The sequence below is a fragment of the Aythya ferina genome (genome assembly GCF_964211825.1).
Source record: "Aythya ferina genome assembly, chromosome: 15".
Taxonomy (NCBI): Eukaryota; Metazoa; Chordata; class Aves; order Anseriformes; family Anatidae; genus Aythya; species Aythya ferina.
The window spans coordinates 14,732,993-14,758,089 of record NC_140314.1 but is presented as its reverse complement, the minus strand read 5'-3'; the positions used below and the strand labels follow the sequence as shown (position 1 = coordinate 14,758,089).

Here is a 25,097-nt window from a genome sequence, read left to right as displayed (position 1 = left end):
AGTTAGATGTTATACATAAACAGGCTCAAAAAAGAATAATATGCAGTACTGCATTTCAGTGTCATGCTAGTGATCAGTCAAATTAGCTGTGGAGGAGAGGCATTTGTTTAAAATTTTCATTACTCACCTTCACCACAACAGTTAGTGGGCACAGAGGTGGAACTGCAACACAAAACATTTTTTTTTCTGTATGGGTCCATTCAGTAATACAGATTGTGAATTGCATTCTTCACTTAAAGCTTAATATCCTACGTTTCTAAAATAAAAATACAGCAGTGGCCATTACCAGGTATTGAAAAAATGTGCCTTCTGGCCCATGCAAGCCAATGCTATGTTTTGTGCAGCGAGACACGGTAGCACACTTGAACGCATCAAGCAAGCCTTCATATCCATTAGAATTTGAGGGTGAAGGTCAGACACTAGAGCTCAGTCAGACCCTGTGCCATCCTGTCCAATAAATAATTACAAGCAAATCGTGCCTTTCACTCTATGCTGATTGATGTTGAAATTGCTTTTGAAAGTTCTCATAAGTTCCTGTTATAGATTAAGTGCTGGTGTAGGAAAAATAACTGCACCCAACTGAAATGGGTGAATGTAATCAGGTTTAATGGACTCGAGAGCTTGTTGGGAATTAAATAACTATTGATTTGTTGGAAAGTTGCTGTCATTACAAAATGCCACTCTGGGCGCATTATCCAAGCAGATAGATTAGAAAAAAAGAGCCCTTTGAAAATTCAGGATGCCTTATTTCAAATCTTTTTCCTTTCCTTTCTCTCCTTAGAAAGATATATCCAGGCCTATGTTACTATGTTTCCATAGGTCTAATATAGTAAAGCAGTAAGAGCTGTTCTCCAAACAAATTGGTACATTTACAGGTTTGTCTGGAAAATGTTCTTCATGCAGATTCTTCTCCAGTTTCCCCTCTTCTCTACCTCTCCCTAATCTTATACATAAAAATTGTATATTGGAAAACAAAACAAATATATTGTCTTAGTGGGCACAGTAGAACACTGAATGGCTTAACCCCAAGTTTTTATCAAAACTTACGGTATCTGCAATCACCTTATGTTACTAGAATGCTTATTGTTTCTCTTAAAGTAAATCTGAGTATATAAAATGTAAAACTAAATATCCAAAATACTTGGTGCAAAGGGCACTTAATAGACATATCTTTATCAGCCTCTTTTCAGCAATAATTGCATAATGTTCAGACTTTTGATGGATTTTTTTAAAATGTCTTGATACACTAATTATGTAAATGTTTTTACTGGTTTACATGTTGAGAGCCACGATGATGATGTATTTTCAAATCCAAGACTGTTTTAACATTTTAGAGGCTTATAAGATTGCAATTTACTTCCTTGCCTGGGTTTTTACAGAAAGAAGTTATTTCCAATTAGGGATTCCTCATGATTTCTGATTTGCACTTACACCAAGGCTGCTTGCATATGAAAACTGTGTAGAGAATTGCATAGAGATTTGGAGAACTATTTTTTGTTGTGCTTTGACCTTTTGTGTTCTATGGTGGAGCAGAGAGTACACATGGAGGTATCTCCATGGAGGTATTTAGAGGTTCTTCACCTTCAAGTTCTGTATATTATTTTACCTTATGCTGTGTATAAAGCCTTTGCCAGCCTCTGCTTCTTAATTCATTGCTGAGCTCTATCCTACATCCTCAGCTTGCTTTTGTCACACAGCCTCTTGTTACAGAGTACTGCAGAGTGAAGAACTTATAACCACCAAAAAATGGCAGATATGATGGATACCTCTCTGGAAACACTATATATAACAACCATGTGTAATTCTTCCAATTACATATTAGCGGGTTTGTATTTGTCTTGTGGAGGTTGTATATTTGAGTGAGCAGATGTAGAATGGAATGCATATGTTTTTGGAGAGAGAATGGATTTAAGTTACAAATATATCAAATATAACAAGTTAAATATAAATACTATATATATATATAATATAATATATATAACACAGAAGCAATAATTAAAGGTCTGGAAGTTACAGTGACTCAAGTAAGACACTGATTTATATATAATCAAGTAAGACAACTGAAATTGTGTTTTTAAGGTAGTACTTTGATGTTTGAGGACACTTTGTTACAGGTAACAATAAACAAAGGATACAAAGTATCCTTTGTATCCTTACTGATTATATAGTGTATATATAAATATTATAATATTATTTATATATTTATAATATATATATAAATACAATACATATAAATAAACTTGTGTTGTTTTTTTTCAATAAATAAATACAAAGTTTATTAGAATGACGAGTTATTATACTAGCTAGGATTTATTAACACATTCTTATTGAGGAAAAAAAAAATATTTATTTCTCCCATCTGTTCTTCCTCCTGGGTGAAAATTTAGGAGGAAACATCCAGTAACTATATATGCTGTGGGCAGCAAGGCCCATTTTGAATTAAAGCTATCAAGCTACTATCTCTTTGGCAGGTGATAAAAATAAATAAATAAATACATACATAAATACATAAATAAATAAATAGAGAGGGAGGGAGAGAGCATTGTGTGGCAATCCAGTAAAAGCTTTCATATCCTGCCCTTGGTTCCTATCCCAGATATGCCCTTTGATTCCCACAGGGGAACCCTTATGTCCAGATAAACAGTGAAGTGAGTAGGATGTCACATGAGTGAAAAAGATCCATCTGCATTGCCAGGGTGCATGACGATTGCCCTGTTAGCAGTAATTTTGTGTGGGTGTTGCTGTACTATCTTACACATTGTCAGAATAAGCATGTGAAATGTACTTCTGTTTATCAATCCAGCTTACAAAGTGCTGCATCAGATTAACTATTTAGAAATCCATAGGAACGTAACGTGTTTCATAGAATAATAGGTTTAATGTCTATACATTAACTTCATCTTTATTGCTTTACGTGCTATAGGTATGTAAAATATTTGCAATTACTATTTGCAAATTTTTTTTGCTAACATTTGATATGTTAGGACAATGGTAAGATATTTTATAAGCACAACTGTAATATGTGAAATTTTAATGTTGTATGCTAAATTATGAATGGCTGGCTTAAATGGTTCTATTTCCATTTAGCAGAGTTTTTCATATACATTATTATTATAAAATGTAGCAAAGATGAAATTAGACTTTCTCATAAAGTATTTGGAAACGTTAAATAGAGAAACTTCTATTTCATACAAAACAGGCTACTTAGATTTAAAGATTAAGAAACGTCTTTTTCTGAATATGATCAGTATATTTTAAAGTATCCTTTTATTTTAGCATTAGTGGCAAGAAAAACTGTAAGAGTTCTGAGAGCTTAAGTTTACATTCATTGTCAAAGGCTTCAGACAGTTAAGCTAAAACTCTCTTGTCTTTATTTGCTTATTTATTTGTGCGGTGGTAAAGTGAGGTAGAGGAAAATAAGAAATAAGTGACTGTTGAGTTAAGTATTTTAATAAACCGGGAATTACTGTATTTCTAAGTACATTATACTTAAACCTAAATTATTCTTAAGGTATTTTGATTCTGTCTGGTTTTCCATAACTGGTTAACTGGTGTGCTTAACTGACAACTGGAAAAGTGGTAATCTGTAGATAGTTCCATTTTATTTTAGGGCTAAGTGAGAGAATTGCCTAGAATATACTGTGAAAAGTAGTGGTACAGGCTTCACAGCTCCATCTTTATCAGTCTGTAAAATTTTTGTCTTTTTGCTCTATAGGGAAATGTTAACAGTGAATAAATTCAACATACTTGTACACAGCAGTGTGTTAGGCTACCTGTAAAATCACACATACTTTGTGTCTCTCCAGTTTTCCATAACATTGTGGATATGTTTTGTTGTGTAAGCTTACACTGAAAATGCTTTTGTAGTTTGGTAGTTTTCACTTGAATAATGGTTTGCAGATAGAACAATGCTTTACCTCTTCCCGTGATGCCTGAAGTAGTATCTACTTGTCTTGGTTGTTTTTGGAGTACAGTCTAGTGAGATGCAATGTATAATTTCTATTTACACTGTTTGTATTGCCCATTTGAAATGCAGTAAGTAGATGATTTACCTTACACGCAGATCTGCTCTGGTCTGATTGTGTTGTATGGTCTTTGCAGGTGATAACAGTCTCCTATTACTGGTACTGCACTTCCCAGTGCTTCAGTCAGTGGAGGACATGTTTTACTACTGTAGTCACTTTTCATCTGACTGCTTTTTAATGTTCTGTTTTTGAGAGTATATCTAAAATTTCTTCTCCCTCTGTATGAGTTGCAAAGCTTTTCTCCCTTCTGTATCAAGAGTGCTTTTAATAGGAAATAAAATTGGAGTAATGTGGTGGTGATAGCAATATCATGGTCTGAATAACTTTGCTTACAACATCTTTGTTATCAATATTTAAACCTCTGGAAATACAACCTCAGATATATCTATATTTTTTCTTTTGATACATGGGTCAAGTAATGGAGCCCATATGCATTCTCTGTGAAATGTTATTTGTTTCAAGGCTACAGGCAGCTTTGAAAGTCTTTTGTCATTGGTGTTGCAAGATATTTTTTCTTTTAACCTGCCTTTGTTTCTTCCTAGTAAATGCAGATATCATAAAATTCCTGCAGAAGGGGAGGGCACAAAAAAGATGCAGAATGCCTTTCCTATTGACCAAAAAGGCTTTTTTTTTTTTTTAGAGGGGAAGGTAGCTTATGTAGATAATTTTAGTTCAACTAAGAAACAAGTGATAGTTTTCTCCTCCCATCTGTCTAATTTTGTAACATTAGCCTTTATTACAGAAATGAACATAACTTGAATGAGTCAGGCAACGACACATTAACTCCTATTCTGTCACTTCTGTCAGTGGCATCTCATAGGCAGGGCTTCTTTCTGAGCTCAGAAAAAGAGCAAAAGATTTCATTTGGCACCCAACAGATTGTTTTGGGCCCCTCACTACAAGAAGGATGTTAAGGTGCTCAAGCAAGTCCAGAGAAGAGCAACAAAGGTGGTGAAGGGTCTGGAGAACAAGTCTTACAAGGAGCAGCTGAGGTTTGTTCAGCCTGGAGAAAAGGAGGCTCAGGGGCGACCTTATCGCACTTTACAGGTACCTTAAAGGAGGCTGTAGCAAGGTGGGGGTTGGTCTGTTCTCCCACATGACTGGTGACAGGATGAGGGAGAATGGGTTAAAGTTGTGCCAGGGGAGGTTTAGGTTGGATGTTAGGAAGAACTTCTTTACTGAGAGGGTTGTTAGGCATTGGAATGGGCTGCCCAGGGAAGTGGTGGAGTCACCATCCCTGGAGGTCTTTAGAAGACGTTTAGATGTAGAGCTTAGTGATATGGTTTAGTGGAGGACTTGTTAGTGTTAGGTCAGAGGTTGGACTAGGTGATCTTGGAGGTGTCTTCAAACCTAGATGATTCTGTGATGTTTTTCCTGACCTACCTTTGTATTTAATGTCAGTTTCAATTAATTTGAGTTAAGATATATAATTATGGTTACTAATTTGTGTTTGGGTAATATACTTCAATGGGACATTTTGATATGACAAGGAACTGGGCAAATCTGGGACTTCATGGCTACACCTTCTGCAGTGTTTAAGTGGAATAAATAAAAGGATATTTGAGCTTGTATGAATAGAATAGTTTTTTATAGATAAATACTAGGACAGTTTCTACTTAGTTATTCATCCCCCAAATAAGGCAATATTTTTAAGTTTCGGATTCTTACAACCTGCATGTGGAAGCAAATTTTAGAGAAGTGTTTTTAGAAAGTATATTTTTGGCAAAATATTGCATTTTATTTTTCTTATAGACCCCTAAATTGCATGTTGTTTTTTAAACATGAGTTTAAAAAATTACTTATTGCAAGTTTAGAATCCCCTAACTAGAAGCCAGCAAGCTCATCAGACTATTTCCTAAGATCTGGAATTTCAGCTGCGTTTTTTGTTTGTTTGTTTGTTTGTTTGTTTTTCCTGACTCATGCATAATCATCAGTTTAAAAAAAAAAGTGATGGTCAAGTATCAAAATTTTCTTGTATATCTAAATATAGAGCAATTATTTTTACAGAGTTGGCTTGGATACTTTACCTATTCCCCTTCTGGTAATTTTTTTTATGTAACTTGAGCTAAAGTTAGAAACCTAATTAAAATACAGTTTTTGTTTTATTTTGGTCTGTTTTCTTGTCTTTTTTTAACTGAGGTGTGGATCCATTTTCTTGGACCTGGTTTCAAACAAAGTATTGTACAATTATTTTTTTTAATGCAGTGACAGGTTATGAATACTGTGAATAGATAACAGGAATTGATTCCAGGTGGATTTTCCTGTGTCAGATATTCCCCTTGTGTTTTATGAGATCTTGATTATGATTGTTTATAGCAAATTCTAGAATGTGGTCATTCTCTTCCTCCATTGGCCAGAGATGCATGAGCTAGATTTCTTGGAGGATGACTAAATCCCCTTTAATTGTGATTTTATTATATTAATAAAGAATGTATTTTTTTTTTTTTTCATATACAAATTTTTTTGTTGCTGAGAAGAAAGTAGAAGCCTCTTGCTTATGTACACAAGAATCATAATGGTCCATATTTTGGCTTTGTAACATTTTGTTTGAGGCCTCTGAACTAAATAAAACAAGTTGTGCATTCCAAGGAAAAGTTATTCAGACTTTATGGGAAAATATCCATAAGTGAAAGTAACATTAAATTAGTATAAAGTTAAAAAGATTCATAAAGCAGTGATTTGATCTAACCTATGGTAGTCTGACCTATGCTTTAGATTGAATGGTTCAAAATCTGGTGAAATGATCGTTACCTCAGTGCTTCCCCCCCACCTGCAATGATGACTCTTAGTGTATTAGTAAGCCTGAGAAGTCTTTCCTCACTCCCGAGACACAACTTTTCTCCATAAGCTTGATTAAGGTGATAAAGCTCAGCTAGATGCTGAACTGACTGCTTAAGGCGGGGTCCAGGGTAGTTCCCTATTCTCTTAACAGCATTGTATATGTATCCTATGTGTAAAGGTTTTTGCTTTACTTTTAGGTGAGTGGATTTAGTGCTAGTTTTTGAATATTTGTTTTCTTTTTTCTGTGGTGTATTAGATCTTGTCTGTGTAAACAGAGTAACATCAATTTTTAATACCTTGAAAAATACAGAAGAGCCTATTTCTTAATTAAGCTTACATTTGCTATGTTAACTTGTAGTTCTTCTGGAAAACATGACTTCAATCAATTATTTTTTTTAGAAGAAATTTGATCTTGGCAACATTTCAGATATACAATTTCATTGTATCATTGGTCAGTGTGTACTAGCAAACAGTCTTCCCTGACTCCTGTGGTGAAATATTTTGTAGACACATGTTGTTAAAACACACTCTAGCCTTTCAAATAGTGCTGATACAGGAATCAAAATAAATCCATTGCAAGATTCTCAGAGTATCATTTTAACTGACATACAGTGCTGGAATGACTGAAGTGAGTATGTGTTCTTTTTAATGCAGAAATGATTGCTTTGATTTGTTTATGCCTTCCTCCATGAAGGAACAGTTAAAATCAGGCATAGGGAAACATGACAGATGTTCATACACATTTCCCACCTTAAAATGCCTTCTACTGGCCAAAATGATTGTTAGGCACAATTAAGCCCAGTATATACATCCTGTACTATATGCCAAATCTGCTGAATATGTTCCCAACAGGGAACTACAGATTTGGAAAGAAGGCAGTTTATATGATCTTTCATCTGCAGTAGAATTTTGAGAGTCGCTGTGTGAAAAACATAAGGAGACCTGACTGACAGCTGAGTCTATGCTCATATGCACTGTGCCATAAACTATATCTTTAAGATAAATTTTCAGTCCATGGGAAAATTTCATATGCATTTCAGGGATGCTTACACTTGAAATCTGATTTGTGAGTGGCATTTGGTATTATGTTGCCAACTGACTTGAAAAGCTTGTGATGTTATGCCTTGTAATGTTCCACATTCAGTGTAATTGTCACTGTAATCAGCTTTATGATGGCAACTCTTCATGATGACTACAGTATTATACTTTTTCTTTTTCTTTTTTTTTTTTTTTTTAATTTTTTCTTTTTTTTTTTCTTCATATTATGCCCAAAATGTTACTTTTTGATTTCAGAGGCATACTGGTTATGAAGACTTCCCTTCCTTCTGTAGATCTACAGACTTTTTGAATTATATATGACATCTATTTATGCAGAGACTGGGATTTATCATTTTCAATGATATGATAGCATCAACTCTTGAAAAAGATGCTGAGAACCAAATACTCTTATGTGTTCAGTTACAATACATACCACAGAATATTACGGTTGGCTGTTCCCAAAAAGCATGCCTTTCTGGTATCTCAAAAATGTGCAGTATTTTACTATTTCTGTTGTGTCAAAATATCTTAGACACCAATGAAAGCGTGTTGACCTAAAAATGTCAGTGGGTATTTCATATGTCTTCTCTTATATATATATGTGTGTGTGTGTGTGTGTGTGTGTGTATAAATATATATATATTTTTTTTTGATGGGGAAAAACACCCACCACAAGAGAAAAAAATGCAAGACAGGCATTACTTTTTTTGTTGTGTAATGCCTGTCTTTTAATAATGTACAAAGCTCTGTACCGGGTCTGTAAAAAGAATCTATAAGTTGCCTGGCCAGTCAGTCTTTTAACTGAAGTATGCATGAAAGTACTAAGATCTGCCTGCTACTCTACTCTTACTTCTGTAGTGACATAAATCTGCCAATATAGAGTTAGAGTGGTTGAAGGGACTTCGAGAGGTCATCTGGTCCAACCCCACTGCTCAGTCAGGGCCATCCAGAGCAGGTTGTTCCAGGACCATGTCTGGATGGCTTCTGAATGTCTCCAAGGAGGAAGACTGTCTGGACAACCTGAGCCAGTGCTTAGCCCTCACAGTTTTTTTGTTTGTTTGTTTGTTTTATTTAATTTATTTTTTTTTTTTTAAAAAAAAAAGCATTTCCTGATGTTCCAATGGAATCACTTGTTCTGGTTTGTACCCATTGCCTCTGGTCCTGGCACTGAGCACCACTAAGAGCCTGGTGGCTCTGTCTTCTCTGTAGCCTCTCCAGGTATCTGTACACACTGAAATCCCCCTAAAACTTCTCTAGGCTAAACAGTCCCAGCTGTCTTAGCTTTTCCTCATGTAAGAGATGATCCAGTCCCTTAAGCATCTTCTTGGCCCTTCTTTGGCCTCTGTCAAATACATTCATACCTTTTCTGTACTGGAGAGCCTAGAAATGGACACAGGACTCCAGGTGTTGCCTCACAAGTGCAGAATGGAGGGGAAGGATCACCTCCCTCAACCTGCTGGCAATACTTTGCCTGATGCAGCCCCAGACACTATTAGCCTTCTTTACTGAAAGAACATATTGATGGCTCAAGTTCAAGCTGGAGTTCACTGGGATCCCTAGGTCCTTTCCTGCCAAGTTGCTTTTCATCTCAGTTGTCTCCAGCAGGTGCTGGTGCCTGGGATTGTTCCTCCTGAGATGCAGGACTTTGTACTTCCCCTTGGTGAACTTCAGGAGGTTCCTGCCGTTTCTCCAGCCTGTCCAGGTCCCTCTGGATGGCAGCATGGCTGTCTGTATTCCTCCCAGTATTTGGTATCTGCAAACTTGCTGAGGGTAAACTCTGCCCCATCATCAAGATCATTAATGAAGATGCTGAAGAGGACTGACCCCTGGGGCACACCGCTAGTTACTGGCCTCCAGCTAGACTTAGTGTCACTGACCACCACCCTCTGGGCTCTGCCATTCAGGTAGTTTCAGACAACCTTTCTGTCTGCTTATCCAGCCCCTCAGCAGCTTGTCTATGAGGATTTTATGGGAGACAGACTTCAGAAAGGCTTTTGACACTAGGTAGGTGGTGTCCACTGCTCTCCTCTCATCCCCCAGGCTACTTACTTCATTGCAGAGAGGCTTCTTAGGTTGGTCAAGTTACTTCTTCATGGTGAATCCATGCTGACTACTCCTGATGACCTTCTTGTCCTTCATGTGCCTGGAAATGGTTTCCAGGATTAGCTACTCTGTCATCTTCCTGTGGACTGAGGTGAGACTGATTTCATAATTTCCTCTAGAATTATTTCTCCATGTTTGTTAAATTCCTCTTTAGATGGATATAAGTAGGATTTAGTATATCACCGTCTTTACTAATAGCAGAGGTAGGGAGAAAGTTGACCTGCAGATACAGCTTGTAATATACGTCTTCTGGATTTCATAAAAGCAAGAGAGTGAGAATCCACTGGCTTCCTGAAAGCTAAGTCTATGAGAGAAAATGTCTTAAGTGTTCAGTGGGTAACTCTTGAACTAGTGGACTGCTGAGGAGCATCTTTCTAGGCAGCCTATGGCTCCTAGAAGGAGCATCTTCTAGGCAGGTATGAGGCTAAAAGTGATTCTGTGTTAAATAGTGCTCGTATGTGATAATTTCTGGTACTCATCCACAAGAATTGCCTCTCAAGTGTCTGAAATTTACTTTTTATATACTGCTTTTTGGTCATCGTGAGGTCAGTATATCCCTAATGGAAGGTGTTTTTTTTTTTTTTTTTTTTGCTTTGTTACTGTTTGATTCTTAAAGAACTGTATGAAATTTTTAAATAAAAGCCTTCCTTTAGCAGAATGGTAATGAAATGCTGAAAAATGTATTTCTATTCTCTTGGCTCCAATATTATAAATCAAGAAAGGAAAAGTTAATCCAGTGATTTGTTACTGAATATTACATTGCATGAGAGAGATTATTTCAAAATAATAGTGTTGTACTTGTAGACAGGCGGATGACATTGACTTACACATTTTCAATTTATGGTGGTCAAATTAATTGCAAACATGTTCCTCCACCAAGTTTCAGAAATTAAGATCAAGTACCTGAAATACTTGAAAATACTTTCAGGCTAGAGCCAGACTACATAATTATTTAAGCCCATATTTATTCTTGTTTATTTCTGAGAGCTTTTTTCCTGATCACAGAAAATAAACTGCCCAATGCCTCATTTTCTTGATACCATTCTATAAGACTTGTTGTAATGTACAGTTTTTGTACAATGTTTCTTGTTTTCTGTGTTCTGTTTGCCTGTTCTTTCTCTCATCTAGTTGCTTTAATAATGTTTTTATTTTTTCTGTAACTTGGGAGACTTCTCTGTCACTAGAACAACATAAACTATATTTTTCATTTTATTAACTAAAATGTTATTCTGAGACACTTCAGTTCATTTGCAAAGAGAAAAAAAAAAAAAGATATGAGTTACACGGCATAAAAATAGTTTAAGTTGGCAGACAGAGATTTTCAGAGACAGATCCAAGATATATTTTTAGGGAACACCATACTAGCAAGCACTTAAAGTACTTGTGAAAGTGCTTCTTGAGTATGATGCCTGTTAGCTCATGAGGTAATTTTCAAATGTACTGTCTAAACTGCAATTCATTTTAGTATTGGCTCCCTAACCTAATGGTTAAAACTAATGAATTTGTCTCTCTTTGGAGGTATTATATATAGATACTACTGCACTGTTAATATGCTCAATTTTGTACTTTTTTCTCTGTATTTGGGTTGTTCTCTTTAAGCAATGATTCACTGGAGGCTTTCAGTGAATTCACAAGTATAAAAGTTCCAAATTGAGCTGAAACATTTATTATTTATTTATTCTTTGTTAAATAGCATTTGTGATTCAAGAATGAGATGAAGTAGTTAGTCATTTACCTTCCACAACTTTTTGGAAATCAAACAAGCAGAAACAGACAAAATTCTTAATAGCTAACTTCTGGTCTCTAACAGGACAGGAGACTGATTATATGTACTGCTGCAGAAATAGAAAAGTCAAATGGAATGTGTAATGGTTCTTTCTTGGTCTCAAGACAGGACGTTGTTAAAAATTGATTCCATGCTGTTTGACAAAAGAAACATTTCTCAAAAGTAACAAAACCTATTTTTTTTCTTAAAAAAAAAAAAATCAGAATCAAAAACTGGGTGTATAGCTTTATATAAGTAAGGTTTCTTATTAAGAAGAGGGACTTCAGGTTTACAGATTCAAAGATATTCAACCCAGGAAGAATCATTATGATAATTCAGTTTGTCCTCTTGACATGCTACATAATTTCTCTGAGACTGACTTAAAACAGACCTCTTGGAAGATATTTAATCTTGTTTTAAATATCCAAGTAATTTGAAATCCATCAGTTTCACTGATACCCTACTGAACTGTTTGAATGTTTAATCACCCTTGCAGTTAGAATATTGTGAGGCTCTATTTCTGTTTATTTCAGCTTCTAGCCACTGGATCGAAAGTACAAAATATCCACAAATAATAAAATAAGAAAGCTCTTGAAGTGTACCACCTACTAGAAGAGATGTGTATCACAGACATGAGGAAAAATAGGGAAGGAAGGCACTTTGTGGGATCACATAATCTACTGCTCTGCCAGAAGGCAAGATCAACTTTGCTTGTTTCATTCCTGACAGATTTTTTTTGAGGCTGTTCTTAAGATCTTGAATGACCAAGGCTCTAACCTCTCCAGGTTATTGCACTTGCACTAGAGTTTTTTCTTTCCTTAGCACCTGGCTTGAAATCTTTCATTTTATAATTTAAACTCCGGCTATTGTTTTATATGGAGTGGGCATAGAAAATGGATTATTTATATCTTTTTCATAGTGGCCCTTCATCTTTTTGATGACAGATGCATTTTCTTCTTGTGGTAGTGCAATCCTCATTCCTTCAGTCTTTCCTTCTAGGATTTTCTTTAGCCTACTACAATTGCAAGACATTATGGATAAGGTTTTTAGATCCCCAGAAGTATTTGGGTATCTAATTTCTCTTTTCAAGGAAAATATAACGTAATGTATGGAGCATGACTTCCTTCAGATTTCTGAAGTGCAAGTAGGGGATAATAGTAGAACGTTTCTGGTAGATGCAGTGGAGAAAAGGTGAGAGTCATGAGACACAGAGCACTGTGTAGGATGAGTTTATTTTTTTGTTAAAAATTTCATTTTAGGACAATCCCTCTGAGATTTAACACCTTTTTAAAAAAACAAACAAACAAACAAACAAACAAAAAGAAACAAACAAAAAAATAAAGCAACTTTTTTTTAAAAAAAAAAAAAAGCTTCCTAGAGCAACAGTAAACAAGATGCAGCAGGTTTAAGTGTTCTATAACCACATTTTTTTAAACATCCCATTTATTGAGGTTATTACTGACACAGTGCTCAAAGACACAGCAATCATGCTGCCTATGTGTTTTCAAAAGGTGCCATTTGTAAAGTATTCTATTTAAATAATCAGCACGCTGAAATCATCTGCAGTTTTTGACTGTCAAATTTTGTGAAGTAAGAGGAAAAATGGGTAGCACAAGACTTGCTATTTCCTGATTTTTGTGTTATCTCCTTCACCAGTAACTCAACAGAGGATGAATTTTGAGATGCAGCTGTATGTGTAGCAGTACTAGTTTCTGTGCATGGCTCATCTGAATGTCCAAAGAACAGGAGCACTACATCTTTCTGTCTGTTTACTTTCAGTAGTATCATAGTGCCCTGATTGAACACGGAAAACGTGTGAAGAAAGCTCACTTCACTGTATGGTGTTTAAATTAATATAGGACATTAACTACAGCATTGAATAGTGTTTTTTTTTTTGTTCGTCTGTTTGTTTTTTTATGTATCAGTATGACATGAACACACTTCTTTTTTAGTACCCTGTTCCAGTTGAAATCATAATGGCAACCGCAGCAGAAAAGCCACAGACTAGGTAGAAGACAAGCATGGACTTCACCTAAGAAAAAGTGGAGACTCAATGCAGTGTGTAATGGCAATGATAATCTGATATTGGTAATTGCTGAGGTGACCGGCTCTGGGGCAGATGTGTTCTGCAGCAGAGCAGGGGGAGCTTGGCCTGTGAGAGGGTTTTTCCTGCATGGAAGCGACCTGAGGCAGCCGAGGGGGAGGCCAGGCCCCAGCAGCCATTACGAGAGCTGCTGGCGAGACGTGGGTGGAACCAGGAGCAGCGTCCACTCCCTCCTCTGGTTCCAAGGCAGCCCCTAGGCAGCAATGTACAGAGAGGGCAAACAACCTCAATCAGAGCATGGCGGGGCAGTTTGCGTGGGCAGGGGGCGCTCGGACAGGGTAGAGTGTCCCTCCCCATTTAGGAGAATAGCTCATCTACTGGCTGTCTACCTGTACCTAAGCCAGCTATGGTCTGCGCTAGACAGAAAGCTCTTTTCGGAAAGTCTGTGGCGACTTAGACTGACTGCCTGCGCAAAAATGCTGCAGTTCAGGTCTCTGGATTCAGGGAGTGCCTGAGCTTGTTGCTGCCCTCTGAGGGTGACAGAGACACCATGTGTGTGAGGTGCGAGCAGGTGGAGAGGTTAACGGCTATCAGGGAATGTGAGCAGGAGGATAGATTGGTGGAGCAACTCCCTGCCAGGCCTGAAGGAAAGGCACCAGGGTGAGACACACCAAATAGTGGTGAGCCCCCTGCCCTATCGCTATCAGGCAGAGGGAGGGGACCTAGGAGATGAGGAGGAATGGAAACAGGTCAGTGTCACCAGCAACTCCCCTCCCTACCAGCCTCGCCTTTCCAGGTGCCCTTACACCACAGGTTTGAGGCCTTGAAGCCTGAGAGACTGGTGGGTGAGGATGTGGTCAAAAATTCACCCAGGAGGTTGCCTAGAGCGAGGAAGTCAACTTCATGCCTCACGACTTCCTCCGCCGAGAAAGAAAGAAGGATAATCATTGTCAGCGACTCCCTTCTCAGGGGAATAGTGGGCCCTGTATGTCAGCCTGACCCTACCTGTAGGGAAGTCTGCTGCCTCCTTGGGGGCCAGGAGAGGTACATTGCCAGAAATCTTCCCAACCTGGTTCACCCCCTCTGATTACTATCCCCTATTGGTAGTCCACGCTGGCAGCAATAAAATTGATGAGAGAAGCCTGAAGGCTATCAAATGGGACTTTAGAGGTCTGGGACAATTAGTAGATGGAGTGGGAGGACAGGTGGTGTTTTTCTTTATCCCTTCAGTGGCAGGAAGGAGTATGGTGAGGACCCAGAAAGCCAACCTCATAAACACGTCTCAGAGGCTGGTGCCATCACAGGTTTGTTTGTTTGTTTGTTTTGTTTTGTTTTGTTTTGGGGGGAGGGTGTTGGGTACTCTTCAAGAAGGAAATCTTAAAGGCTCAAGGAAAGACCATCCCTGTGTGCCCAAAGACAAGCCACTACGGAAGAAGACCAGCCTGGCTGAACAGAGAGCTGTGGCTAGAGCTCAGGAAGAAAAAGAGGGTTTATGACCTTTGGAAAAGAGGGCAGGCCACTCAGGAGGACTCTAAGGATGTTGCGAGGCTGTGCAGGGACAAAATTAGAAAGGCCATAGCTCATCTGGAGCTCAATCTGGTTACTGCTGTTAAAGATAACAAAAATTGTTTTTATATAAATACTATATATACAGTATAAATACTGAAACACAAAAAGTAGGACTAAAGAGATTCTCCATTCTTTACTGGATGCAGGGGGGAAACTTAGTGACGAGAGTTGAGGAAAAGGCTGAGGTGCTTAATGCCTTCTTTGCCTCAGTCTTTAGCATCAAGACCAGTTGTTCTCTGGGTACTGTTCTCTCTTGAGGGCTACGAAGATGGTGAAGGGACTAGAGGGGAAGACATATGAGGAGCGGCTGAGGTTACTTGGCCTGTTCAGCCTGGAAAAGAGAAGGCTGAGAGGAGACATCATTGCAGTCACAGCGTCCTCACGGGAGGGAGTGGAGGGGAAGGCACCGATCTATTCTCTTTAGTCACCAGTGATAGGACCTACGGGAATGGTGTCAAGCTGAGGCAGGGGAGGTTTAGGCTAGACATCAGGAAGAGGTTCTTCACTAAGAGGGTGGTTGCACACTGGAACAGGCTCCCCAGGGAAGTAGTCACTGCAATAAGCTTGTTGGAGTTTAAGAAGCATTTTGAATTCACTTAGTCATGGTCTAAAATTTTGGGTAGACCTGTGTAATGCCAGGAGATGATCCTTATGGGTCCCTTCCAACTTGGGATATTCTATGATTCTATACCCAGTCCCCTAAGCTGGTGGAAGGGGATGGGGAGCATAATGTGCCCCTCATAATCCATGAGAAAATGGTTGGCAACCTGCTACAGCACTTAGGTGTACGCAAGTTGATGGGGCTGGATGGGATCCACCTGAGGGTACTGAGAGAACTGGTGGAAGAGCTGGCCAAGCAGCTTCCCATCATTTATCAGCTGTCCTGGCTATCAGGGGAGGTCCCAGGTTACTGGCAGCTAGCAAATGTTACTCCCAACTACAAGAGGGACCGGATGGTGGACCTGGGAAACTATAGGCCTGTCAGTCTGACTTCAGTGCCGGGGAAGGGAATCTCATGGAGCAGATTATCTTGAGTGTCATCACGCGGCACTTACAGGGCCACCAGGCAATCAGGCCCAGTCAGTTTATGAAAGACAGGTCCTGCTTGATGAAACTGATCTCCTTCTATGACAAAGTGATGCACGTAGAGGATGTGCATGCAGTCTACCTTGACTTCAGTAAGGCTTTTGACACCATTTCCCACAGCATTCTCCTGAATAAACTGGCTGCTCATGGCTTGGACTGGCATATGCCTCACTGGGTTAAAAACTGGCTGGATAGCCGGGCCCAAAGAGCTGTGGTGATTGGAGTTAAATCAAGTTTGAGGCCAGTCACTAGTGGTGTCCCCCAGGGCTCAGTACTAGGGCCAGTTCTCTTTAATATCTTTATTGATGATTGGATGAGGGGATCAAGTGCACCCTCAGTAAGTTTGCAGATGACACCAAGTTAGGTGCGTGTGTCGATCTGCTCAAGGGTAGGAAGGCTCTGCAGGAGGATCTGGATAGGCTGGACCGATGGGCTGAGGTCAACTGCATGAAGTTCAACAAGGCCAAGTGCCGGGTCCTCCACCTGGGGCGCAATAACCCCAAGCAGAGCTACAGACTGGGAGAGGAATGCTTGGAGAGCTGCCTGGCAGAGAAGGACCTGGGAGTATTGGTTGATAGTTGGCTGAATATGAGCCAGCAGTGTGCTCAGGTGGCCAAGAAGGCTAACAGCATCCTGGCTTGTATAAGAAGCAGTGTGGCCAGCAGGGCTAGGGAAGTGATTGTCCTCCTGTACTGGGCTCTGGTGAGGCCGCACCTGGAGTACTGTGTTCAGTTTTGGGCCCCTCACTACAAGAAGGACATTGAGGTGCTCGAGAGAGTCCAGAGAAGGGCGACCAAGATGGTGAGAGGTCTGGAGAACAAGTCTTACAAGGAGCAACTGAGGGAGCTGGGCTTGTTCAGCCTGGAGAAAAGGAAGCTCAGGGGCGACCTTATCGCACTTTACAGGTACCTTAAAGGAGGCTGTAGCAAGGTGGGGGTTGGTCTGTTCTCCCACGTGCCTGGTGACAGGATGAGGGAGAATGGGTTAAAGTTGCGCCAGGGGTGTTTAAGTTGCATATTAGGAAGAACTTCTTTACTGAGAGGGTTGTGAGGCATTGGAATGGGCTGCCCAGGGAAGTGGTGGAGTCACCATCCCTGGAGGTCTTTAGAAGACGTTTAGATGTAGAGCTTAGTGATATGGTTTAGTGGAGGACTTGTTAGTGTTAGGTCAGAGGTTGGACTAGGTGATTTTGGAGGTGTCTTCCAACCTAGACGATTCTGTGATTCTGTAATGATTACTGATGAAATTATCAAACGGTAAGATGATTGCGTGTATAGATTTTCTAATCTGGACTTAATTTTTCCTGTAATCATCACTGTTTTAGAAAATATGACTTGTCTACCTTTGTAACTGATCTTTTCAAATTTTAAAATGATAAGCATGCTTTTCAGGATGTTTAAAACTACACTTCTATAAAGCCACATTGTACAAATTGCAGTTAATCCATGTTTCATTTGACAGCCTTCAGTAAAATAAGGAATTTTGGCATGTTTCTATAACCATTCCTGGTCAAGAAGACACTGAAATTACAGTAAAGCACATGCTAAAATGCCTTCCTGAATTGGGATCATAGTACTGATTAAATATGGTCACATTTTCCGTGTTTTCTTACTGTTAATATTGATGATAGGATCTGAAACACTGAGGCAGGGTCTGAGAATATTACGTGATCAAGGAGAAGCAGATGAATGATTGTGGAAAGATAAGGAAACACAGATAAGTAAAGTGAAATTAATGTGCCTTAGCAAACTGAGATTTGTTTCCTGTTTTTTATTTGTATGACTTCTTAGAGAATGGTACCAAAAAAAACCAAACACACACACAAAAAAAAAAAACAAGCACCACCACCAACAAAACACAACAACAAACAGTTCAGCTATAATGGTTTTTTTTTGGCCTGACTTGCTTTCTTTTCCTCCTCTCTGTTCATCGCAAGAATGTTAATGTGTTGAGGTGTGCATAGCAGAAATAAATCTAGCTAGAAAACCAGGGCTTAGGGAGTGCAAGAAGTCCAGTTGAACTTCCCAGCCCTTCTTGAAGGCCTCCATATGAGCACTGCATGGGTCTTGTAGAATTTAAGATGTAATCTCAGAGAAGAATGAGAACTTTCTTCCCTCTTATGGACCAGTACAGAGTCCTTTTAAAGGGTTAAATTATGATAAATGTTTAAAGATGCAAGAGTGCCTTTGTGACACACTCCCTGACACAAAATAGAACATCTTTTAAAGTAGTATTTATAAGGTTTTTATATTACATTCATATTACGGAAGAACAGAAGGGGTTGTAGCATGGATAGTATCTTCTGCTTAAGTTTTGTAAGGATAAAAAATATGTTAGTCAATTAAAGCTATCATTACTTTCAGTATAACTTTTCTTTAGTTTATATATTTCTTGTGATTTATCATTCTCTCCTCTTATATTTTATGCATCAATACCCGTGTAAATAGGAAACGATCCTCGTAATGTGTAAAAAATCATAAGTGTAAAGATGGAGACTCCTTTCGCTTTGCTTAATAATATGTTTTATACTTTCTCATATATGTGCATCCATACTTGTTTAATTATGAGAGATTTTTGACTGGGTCATGTGAGGAAAGATCTCTTTCTCCATTAACCTAACAAGGATCATGGATTTTCATTGCATGAAACTTGTCACAGCTGATTTCATCCTTTCAGGGATAGATATTTAGATAGTTGCATACATTATCAAATGAAAACGCCCCAATAATGATTTTCTTTGGGAAGGTTGCACAGAGAACTTATGGAATATTCTGAGCTTGTATCTAGAACATTAATTATTTAGTATGAAAATTTCTGAGATGTAAATACTAAAAACCAGGAGGAAAAAAAAATGTTGAAATGCTTATAAAGAAAAATAAGGTTGAACTTAAATTGAAGGTTGTACTTAAATTTCATCAATTCAAAAAAAAATCACATAGATTTGATACATGCTTAAAACTTACCAGTTCTCTGTATTGCAGTTTGTGTAGGCATACATCTTGTTTCACTTGCAGTGTTTATTATTGTACTGGGTCTGGCTGGAATGTTAACTTTCCCGGCAGCAGCCCATACAGTGCCGTACTCTGTACTTGTAGCTGGAACAGCAGTGTTATCACACCAGTGTTGTGTCTACTGCTGAGCAGCAGTGGCACAGCATTGGGCCTTTCTCTAACCCTCCTAGGGGGTGGGCAAAAAAGTGAGGAGAGAAACATCACTAGGGCAGCTGACCTAAACCAATCAAAGGGATATTCCATACCATGTGGTGTCACACTCAGCAATAAAAGGTGGAAACAGGAAGAAGAGGGGAGGGGTGGGCTCTCGTTGAGAAGACGTCGGTCCTCCTCTCGAACACCGGCTGCGTGCGTTGAGGCCTTGCTTCAAGGACGTGGTCAATCATCGCTCATTTGTGGGAAGTAGAGAGTAATTTCTTTCCTCTGCACTTCCATATAGCTTTCATTTATTTTGTTTGTTTGTTTTCCTCCTTTTTTTTCCTCTTTCCCTTTTATTTCCCCTTAGTTAAATTGTTTAGTTCATGGTAGTCTTTATTTAATTATTATAATTATTTCCCTTTAATTAAATTATCCTTATCTCAACCCGTGAGTTGTTCTTTTCTTTACTTCTCCCCCTCCTCATCTAAAGGAGGGGGAGTGAGAGAGCGGTTGTGGGGTTTAGCTGCCCAGCACGGTAAAACCACCACAATTATCACCCGGATGTGCTTAAATCATGTTCTATACTCAGTGAAGCTTTGATGAAGAATGTCAGTCAGTAGTTGCAAAGCTGTCCAGCACTCTTCCCTAAGTTGAATTTACACAGGCACCTCAAGAACAAATTAATGAAGTCTTGTTTCACTGCACATGTGTAGCCATTTTTAATAAACTATTAGTGATCTAATGTACTTTCTGTGCAATTGCCTTTTTTTCTGGCCTACAAAATGGATAAAAAGCTTCACCAGCCTTTGCAGAATGAGGGGAACTGAGATTTATATTTTCTTATGGCAAACATTCAGTTTAGGTTGGAGATGTGTGAATTTACTTGTTTATTTATTATACTGCTGATAGAATATTCTCACTTCTACTTAAATTTAACAAACTGCACAGTACTAAACCTTGTTAAAATGGTGCAAAGACCCAATTATAGAAACTACAAAGGCATGCAAGAGTAAGCAAAGAAAAAATGTATAAAAGGATTACAGATCAAAAATAGAATGATTCCAGTGTAACTGCATTAGGAAACATCAGGCAGGAAAACATGAAAGAATTAGAGTATGAAGAACAAAGTTTTACAAAGCTTCTGAAAGCTGACAAAAATATTTTTTTATTATTTGCTAACTCTATTAAAATGAAAATTTATTGGAAGAATATATCTATTTCAAAGTTGTAATGAACAAAACAGTTGAATTGTATTCCTTGTTCTTCTTGTTTATGGAGTTTGAGTTTTGTTTTCAAAGTAGTAGTAACTGACTTAACCAAGGGTCTAAAAAGTAGATTGTACCTTTAATTTTAAGTAAGATGCTATTTAAGATTTATGAAGATTTTTAGGGTAGATTTACCTTAATGCATGTATACGTGTGTTAAATGTGGCAAACCTTTCCTCCTTCTGTGGCTTTAAAACCCCACCTTTTCAGATAGATATTTTTTCTCAGTTCCTTTCATAGTAGATGTGTTATTGCCCTTTGACCCTTACTTTTCTTCCTATAAATAATTATTGTACATAATCTATTTTCTTTGATTAGGAAGAAAGGAGAATGGGTAAAATGAAAAATAATCCTTCCAGAAATAAACTTAATTCATAGAAATTTCTCCATGTTTATTGGAAGACCTAGACAAGGTACAGGTCTTTTACAATATTGCTGAAAAAGTTTCTGTATTTCCCACATCCATTCAAGATTTCTGTGGAAGTTGAGAGAAACAGTTTAGATACTAATATGGGTCTCAAACACAATAGCTTCTGAATGTCTTCTGGCATTTAATAGATGATTAAATTGTAAGAGGACCTTCTTTAGATAAAAGTCTTTTAAAATACATCAGAGCCTTTGTGTGAATCAATACTCGCTGTGTATTTCTGGTCAAGGTAAAACTGCATTTCTGTAGCAGTTCAGATGAACTTATCAATCAGATTTATTTTTCAGTCTCCTGGACTGACTTAGGGTATCTGTGTGGGAATGGATGAGAAGTGTCGAGATTTTTCTAAATATTTTTGGTAGAAGCATTGACTGCTGGTTGAGGTGCTGTGTCTTGCAGTCACCGTCTCTTCTGGGGTTGTTCTCCATGTAGCTATTGCAGTATGGTTGAAGCCTGGGAGGGATACAAACCAAGACAGATGGTTTCCCACAGACTTCCCCTCTAGCTCTTTCATCTTTCATCTAACTATTAATTCATCCCTTTGGATGGGTATATTCACGCATGGAACCAAGATGAATAATAATGAGATTTTTAATAACTCCCTACATTTGCATTCCTTGTAACTCTTTACATGGTTCTAGCTGATTAAAATGAATCATTTACATAATTAACATATGGTTATAGTGTTGGCTTTAATATGCTGATTATCTCAGTACTTTTGTCTAGAGTCAATTGGATTCAAACTGCAACAATTGTTTGAAGTGAGAATAGTTTATTCCTGTGAGGGTTGGTGAGTATTTGCCATGGGGCCTGATTAGAAATAGCACAACTGTCCAAGAAATTCTTTAATGTAAAGCATGTATTAAAAAAAAAAAAAAAAAAAAAAAAAAAAAAGTCTATTACATCTGCTGTGTTTAGGTCAGGCCTTACAAATAGCCTTCTATGGTTAGGGAGACTTTTACCATGTAGTGAGGTACATTTGTAGTGAGGTACAAAAAAAAATACCAGGCATACTATTGAGAATGAATCAAGACAACCAATACAGGTCTAATTGCTTCATATTTTTCAAAGACGTTTTGTTTTCTTTAAATCAGGTTTAGAAGTAACAATGACAACAACAACAGTGTTGCCTTGTATTTGCCTTTTATGTTAGGGTGGATCTATGAAAAAAATATATGTATATTACCAGATGTGTAAATGTATTTTTATATTCACTGAATTACCTACTTTTAAGATCGAAAGAGAAATAGTTTTTATATTTGTTCTTGTTTTCTGTTGGCACATATGTGTAGCAGGCATTCTTGAAGCAATCATATTTTAGGAATTGGTGAAATATTTTTCCAATCTTGCTATCATCCTCAATAGTGTGCTGAGCTTCCTAATGCTAAGGAAGCAGAAGACAGAAGAGGAAAGAATTGTCAGTTTTTGTGGCTAGGTAACTAACACTTGTGTCAATGAATGCTTTTTGAATGTTCATGAATATTTGAAGCAAATTTGTGTTAATTGCACTACTGTTGTCCACAATTAGTCTGTGGTAGACATGATTAATTGTAAAGAGCCCTGACATTTATGCATAAAAGGCTTGAGGTCAAACAGAAATGGAGAAAAATGGTTGTTGTAGCATTGGCAGATGGAATGCTAATGCATTTTGACTCATACTGAGAATAATGATATTTCTACATCAATAGCAAATAATTGTTTTAGAACTGTGGAACATTCTTCTCCCCTTTTTTGCTTTTCTTTCTCTGTTTAACTTTCTTTCCTCCCACGCCAGGATACTACGTATCCTGGTTATTTTTACAGGGTAGCCTTTAATTGGCTTGGAAACTTCTTTTGACAAATGCTTTACTGGAAACCTGCATCAAATTGCTAGCTGGGAAAGGGTTGTATCGATTTGCTTCTGTGAGGCAAAGTGCAGTGGTAAAATATCCTGATGATAATTATGCATGCATTTTGAAGGAAGTTTCTTGAATCTGTGTTGGTATGTTTCCTATCAATAAATGAATGCACCATGTTCATGGGACAAAGGTTATAATAACATTGTAGTGTGCTTGGTAATGATGTTGAGTAGTTAACAATTCAGCAAGTAGAAATTGAAATGCTGAGATTCTAATAATGAACAGATAATATTCATAGTGTCATTAGTAGCTTATAAAACTAATCCATAATGATTTGGGTCTCTTTCTACCGAAGTAAACATGGTGTAACACTTAATTAAGTTAGTATCCTGTAATGCTCCTGTTGGGTGGCATTGTAGGAACAGAGCACTATTCGTGGGTTGCTTGTCCTAAGCCCCAGAACTTTTAAAAATCAAGAGACCCTGGTGGATATTCCTTTTTAGAAAGCAGTCATAAGGTTGATTGAGTGAACGTAGCATCACATTAACCTGAGGCTGTCTCTGCACACGTGGTATACAACAGTCAAAGTAAATTTCTCTATACTTGGAGCAGAGTGAATGTTTTTTTGTTTTGTTTTGTTTTAAAAAAAAACAAACTCTTCGGTGTCTGGGAGCTGACTGATGTGTTCCTTTTGTTAAAACTGACATTAATCTATCTAATTCCTTATCAGTAAGCTTTTGAAGGACTCACTAGTCCAGTGAAATTCTACTAATTTATACCCTGATTGAAAGTAGTCCTTACTATAAAGACTGAAGAGATAGGACTTTCCCCAAAGTTATCAACATTAAGAAAAAAAAAAAAACAAAACCAAAAACTTTTTAAGCAAGCCGATTTCCCTACCTTCATGTCATGTGTTTTAATGAGCTTATGGTATTATGCTTTTACTGATACAACATCTGTGGAAGATAAGCTGAGCCTTTCAGATACCCCTTGTAAGGTTTTCTTTGCTTACATGTATGTAGAGGTTCATTGAGAGATACAGAATTTAACACTACTTAATAATTTCCATTTGAAGTGCAATGAAATCGTGTTTTCTATTTGTTCTCAAATAAAATGCTCTTAAGTGAAACCACTATACCCCAGTTAACAAGTTTATTTTTCTGTTTTTAGCTCTCTGCAGAAGAAGTTTTTCTTTACTTACAATTTTTGCTACTTGACTGTTTGCAATTGCAAGTTAGAGAAAGTAAAGGGGTAGTCTGGAAATGTATAAAGATATTCAAAGAATGTTTTCAGGATATAAGTTTAAAATCAACTAACAGTGCTCCTAAAAACGTTAAATCCTACAAAGCGGCTTTTAAAACTGTGGCCTACTTGATAGCAATAACTGTTCCATGGAATAATGTAGTCTTTCTAATACTTCAGTTTTAAAATTGAAAAATGATTGTTCATGCTGGTCTCTGAGAAACGTTGAGGGTTAATAACAGTCCTTTTCTAAATACTCTGGGGAACACTGTTCTGTAAAAGTCCCACAAAGTAGTATCTCTCATGTAGTGGCTTAGCCTGATTTTTTTTTTTTTTTTTTTTTTTTTTTTTTTTTTTTTTTTTTTATAGCATGCTTGCATCATACCAAAACCAGGTAGCAAATATTTACACAGAAGAGGGTTTTATTTAATTCTTGTATAACTCTGTTCATCAAAGTGGTTTTCTAACAAACTAAAAACACATTTTAATCATAAAAATGCAACCTATTGCCAGCTTTATTTTATATTTTATTATCTACAAAAATAATATAAATGAGATAAATCAGCTTAAACTGATTTGTGCAAACTAAATGATATTGTTGTCTAGAAACCTAAAATCAAGTGAAATACCATGTTCTTTCATGGAGTAATTTTTGAATTGTGCTTTGACATTTAGTTATGTAGTCTCATTCTCAGGTACAGTATTCTTTCAAAGCATAATATATGGTAGTAATCTCCAGTTCTCCTGTAATAAATGCTGGACTGT

The 25,097-nt window shown here is 37.6% G+C and overlaps 1 protein-coding gene across 46 annotated transcripts in view; it reads left to right on the top strand.

Annotated features, from left to right (window-relative positions):
- The window catches only part of RBFOX1 (RNA binding fox-1 homolog 1), an 873,300-nt gene that overhangs the window by 599,118 nt on the left and 249,085 nt on the right, over positions 1–25,097 (top strand). Inside the window, exon 1 of one of the 46 annotated variants that reach the window (XM_084536943.1) lies at positions 14,914–15,060. The exons of 44 other annotated variants lie outside the window; for them this stretch is intronic. In XM_084536943.1, the coding sequence (XP_084393069.1) occupies positions 15,001–15,060 (60 nt within the window). In that variant the 5' untranslated portion in view covers positions 14,914–15,000. Of the gene's footprint in view, positions 1–14,913; positions 15,061–25,097 lie in introns of those variants that run through there. One more of the 46 variants, XM_084536931.1, reaches the window with a different exon arrangement.